Here is a 5,000-nt window from a genome sequence, read left to right on the forward strand (position 1 = left end):
GAGTACAGTATGATGACATCATCAACTGATGACATCATCACCTGTAGTGACACTAAAATTCTCCTAATGTGGGTTTTGAAGTGAATCCTGACCCTCTCACATCCTTCAGGACATATTGCTGAAAGATACGGAATGATGACGATATCATTCCTGACATGACACTGTATCAGAGCGCAGACATCAGATATATCACAGAGATCAGACCATATATTGGATTTCTGAAAGCTCACTCAGCAATACAGAGATACACACACACACACACACACACACACACACACACACACACACACACACACACACACGCGTGCGCGCTCACCTACCGTTTACTCCCATACCCTCCATGTTCCCAAGGAAGAGAGGGATGAGGCGTAAGATGGGGCGCATGGGTAGAGGAAGAGCGGAGAGAATGTGAGGAGGACAAATAAGGGAGAGAGGGATCATTAGGAAGAAAGGAGAAAACAGGAGGAGAAGAATGGGCAGAGAATAACGAATGAGAGGAAAGGAGCGATTAAAGATCAAGTAGGAAAAAAGGCCACGTGGAAAGAGAAAGCAAATAAAAAGAGGGGTGAATGGAAAGAGAGAGACATACACAAGGATGGATAGTTCATGAAGAGGAGTGAACAGGAAGTAGAGGTGCAGGGGAAAACAAGAGGGAGGAGCTAATGGGAAGAGCGGGAAGAGAGAAGAAGAAAAAAGAGAGATAAGTAAGAGAGAGAGAGATAAAGGAGGAAAGAGAAAGATGAGAGTGGGAAGAGAAGAGAATGAAAGAGGAGAGAGAGAGAGAGAGAGAGAGAGAGAGAGAGAGAGAGAGAGAGAGAGAGAGAGAGAGAGAGAGAGAGAGAGTCTTCTCTCCACTCAAACAAAACAAAGTGAGACACTTGGGCTTCTGCTTTTTTGTTTATTATCAACATTGTCTAGAAATATGAGCAAGCAGAGAGAAAGTACAGGTCATATGATCACAGGTTCTTCATCATAATCATCATCATCATCATCATCATCGTCACTCTGTCAGATCATAAAGTAAGAATAGCACCAGCGATCAGTGTGGAGTGTAGAACACGTGAAGCCCACGTGAAGCCCACGTGAAGCCCACGTTTGTCTCTGCTAATGCTAAGGCTAACGCTAATGCTAATCTGCAGCTAGAACATTGAAGAAACGCAATAAATCCACAGGTGTGTTTGTTCCTGCAGCTTCTCCCTCTCAGTGATAACACACTAAAGCTCCTTCACACTAAAGACAAGACCTTCAGAATATTCACACGTTTTATCTCACGTCACATCTGGAACCTTCACACAGTAATGAGCATGTATCTCATGCATGTTAGAACATCTGTAACATGTTCAGTGTGAAGACGCCTGCTTTTAAAATCCAACCTCTTTAAAGACTCTCAAAAAACAGAAAATCACAAATCTTCTGCACTGTGTGTGTGTGTGTGTGTGTGTGTGTGTGTGTGTGTGTGTGTGTGTGTGTGTGTGAGAGACAGTAAATATCAGAAGTCACTATTGATAAGCATCAACCAACTCTGTGTGTGGAGAAAACTGCGAGAGATAAGGAGGAGGAGGAGGAGGAGGAAGACTAGAGACGTGCGAATGGAGATGAGATGAGAAACAAGGGAGGAGAGAAAAAAGATGACAGAATGGGATGAGGAGCAAAAGAGGAGGAAGAACAGGAGGAAGAGGAGGATGATACAGTGTAGGATGAGGAAGATGAGGAAGAGGAGGATATGGAACAGTTTTCCATTAAAATGTCATTAATAATAAATATATTTTGTGTGTAGAATTCAGAGAAGTGTCATCTATCTCTAATCTCTGAACCACTGTAGTGAGAGTCCTGCATCCACTCGTGTGTGTGTGTGTGTGTGTGTGTGTGTGTGTGTGTGTGTGTGTTAAATTTTACTTCATTAATCATCACCACATCCTGATTTTGTCTTTTATTGTGTTATCGTCTAACACGCCCACACAAATGTAATCTAACATCTAATCTACACTACTTTCCCAAATGAACTCACCATCCCATAATTACGCCCAAACACATTACTCCGATCTAACTGGTCGTCATAGCAACATCGACCCACCCCTCATTATGAAATGCACTTCTGTGTAACCGCACACACGCCACAGCGCCGCTGGGACCGGGCTTCCTCTAATCACTCCTCTTATGGTAATAACAAAACATATACAAGGACACGTCCCAAATCACACCATGTGCACTAGTCTCTCACACTACACACTTCACCGTGCGGCAGCCGAAATAAATCGGATCTAAATGATAACAAAACAGTTAAAGTAAAATAAATATATTTATAATTATTCTGAAAGATGAGAGTAAAGAAACTAATGATAATTAATAAACATAATCGTCTTGTCGATTAAAATGTCCTATAAAATGTATTTATGTTGTAGATTAGTGCACTAGTCTGTAGTGGGTGATTTGAGACGCAGCCACAGACGCCAGGTCAAACAGGCAGAGACACACGGCACGAGCAGGCAGGCAGGATGCACACATTTATCAAGGGGTTTGTGTCAGTGTTGTTGTTGTTGTTGTTGTTGTTGTTGTGGTGGTAAAATGTCTGGCTTTGGGTTCATGCTGCATAAAATTCATCAGTCAAATCAATCCGAGTTCCTTCGATAAACGCGTCCCAAGCAGAATAAAGCATTCCATCAGCCGCTCCATGCAGAGGACCAGCGACATCGGCACCGTCCATGGACCAACCGGTAGAGCGGTTGCCATGGAAACCTCGCCACTGGTGATGAGGAGAGTGGGTGGAGCAGATTGGGATGGGGCAGGTGGGCGGAGCTGAGGCGAATGCAAATGATAAGTGATTGCATAATGAGGGGGGGGGGTTACATTTCTTAATTACAAGGTCCTGACAACCGAGAGAAAGAAAGAGAGAGAGAGAGAAAGAGAGAGAGAGGCAGAGAGACAGAAGGAGAGCGTGAGACAGATATGTCCTGATTATGTCATGGCTCTACGGGTCAAACAGGGCGGAGCTTAAATCAAACCTCATTAAGCAGTCGTACGCGTAGAGAACAGTTTTCTAACAATAACTCTTCACCTAATGTTAGTTAGCTTTCTGTCGCTAACTTGCATCGCTAAGGGAAGACAGTTAGCATAGCTAGCTTACCAAATGCTGCTAAACTATGAGAGTGTTTAATTAAAAGCCATGTCTTATTCTAAACACATCATGGAGCAGAAGAAGAACCAGTCAAGCTTGGGATTGGACGATCAGATTTAACTTAAGCTCCACCCATTTAGACCCAGGGACACCTGATAGGGCAAGATCAGGACATGAGAGACAAAGAGACAGACAGACAGACAGAGAGAGGGAGGGAGACCGATGAGTGTGGAAGAGAGGAAGAACAGAAGAGTCGCTGAGTGAAAAGCTCTTAGCTGATTGGTTCAGCCCCGTGGCTGTGTTGAGGAGAGGAAGTGAGAGAGGAAGTGCGGTGGTGTTTACTCTTTCGCCTCAGCCAGTTTGTTGTTCATCTCTTTACTTTTCTCCTTGTGGCTCGGCCGCTGGTTCTCAGAGCTCTTCTTCTTGGAGCCGCGTGCCGACCCCCCCGCCGCCGCCTGCTTCTCCTTCGGCTTCTTTGCCGCTTTACCGTGAGAGGATGAAGAGGACGCCGTCTTTTTCGGCTTAGAGCGCGGGACACTCGATCTGTCCACCTGTGAACAGAGACAAAACGTAAACAGATAAACGTGCTGGATTAATAAAGATATCACTTCCTGTTGCTCGTACAGCTGTTTAACACCGATGATGTCACCAGTCAGATGTAGTGTTTATTCTAACATAAGTGTAGATATTCACATCAGACTGTACATTAACGCTGCTGAAGGTAAAGGAGCTGCATGTGGTCTCACTTTAGTGGGCTCCATTTGGGGATCACTGTAGAGCGTGCGCACTCTCCTCCTGTCCTGCACCGTGTTATCTCCCTGCTGACGCTTGCCCTGCTCTCCCCTGTAGGAGGCGCTGTAGCTCGTCTCCGCGTTGGTCCTATCGTCCGGGGGCTGGTACTGAGATTTGGCGCGGACGAGTTTCACCGGTTTCATGTCTGTGTACGCTTTAAACTCCGTGCTGCAAAAAAGAAAAGAAAAAAATGCAGAGAGAAGATGAGGAGATGGAGGGAGGGAATCAGAGTGTGATGATGATGATGATGATGTGGAGAAGAACAAAATAAAGCCCAGAAGTGTCCTGCTGTCATGTCCTCACAGCGCTGCTGAGGCTGCTCTTCTCCATATGTGCTGTACAGTGCCATGTTACCGTTTCTATAGTAACAGCCCATAAGAGCTCCGCCCTTAACGTTAATGTGATGAAGTTTTCTGTCACGTGTGAATAAAGAGAGACTGCTGAGGGGACGAGTGTTTAGAGCTGAGAGAATAAAGAGAGACCGCTGAGGGGACGAGTGTTTAGAGCTGAGAGAATAAAGAGAGACCGCTGAGGGGACGAGTGTTTAGAGCTGAGAGAATAAAGAGAGACTGCTGAGGGGACGAGTGTTTAGAGCTGAGAGAATAAAGAGAGACCGCTGAGGGGACGAGTGTTTAGAGCTGAGAGAATAAAGAGAGACCGCTGAGGGGACGAGTGTTTAGAGCTGAGAGAATAAAGAGAGACCGCTGAGGGGACGAGTGTTTAGAGCTGAGAGAATAAAGAGAGACCACTGAGGGGACGAGTGTTTAGAGCTGAGAGAGTAAAGAGAGACCGCTGAGGGGACGAGTGTTTAGAGCTGAGAGAATAAAGAGAGACCGCTGAGGGAACGAGTGTTTAGAGCTGAGAGAGTAAAGAGAGACCGCTGAGGGGACGAGTGTTTAGAGCTGAGAGAATAAAGAGAGACCGCTGAGGGGACGAGTGTTTAGAGCTGAGAGAATAAAGAGAGACCGCTGAGGGGACGAGTGTTTAGAGCTGAGAGAATAAAGAGAGACCGCTGAGGGGACGAGTGTTTAGAGCTGAGAGAATAAAGAGAGACCGCTGAGGGGACGAGTGTTTAGAGCTGAGAGAATAAAGA

General features: G+C 45.7%; 1 protein-coding gene across 1 annotated transcript in view; it reads right to left on the bottom strand.

Annotated features, from left to right (window-relative positions):
* map6a (microtubule-associated protein 6a) overlaps window positions 1-5,000 on the bottom strand; it is an 11,133-nt gene that overhangs the window by 1,541 nt on the left and 4,592 nt on the right. The window contains exons 2-3 of the mRNA XM_027158630.2: window positions 3,862-4,075; window positions 3,458-3,666 (exon numbers count right to left, since the gene is read on the bottom strand). Of these exons, the coding sequence (XP_027014431.2) occupies window positions 3,458-3,666; window positions 3,862-4,075 (423 nt within the window). The remainder of the gene's footprint in view (window positions 1-3,457; window positions 3,667-3,861; window positions 4,076-5,000) is intronic.

This window comes from Tachysurus fulvidraco, chromosome 20, assembly GCF_022655615.1.
Source record: "Tachysurus fulvidraco isolate hzauxx_2018 chromosome 20, HZAU_PFXX_2.0, whole genome shotgun sequence".
Taxonomy (NCBI): domain Eukaryota; kingdom Metazoa; phylum Chordata; class Actinopteri; order Siluriformes; family Bagridae; genus Tachysurus; species Tachysurus fulvidraco.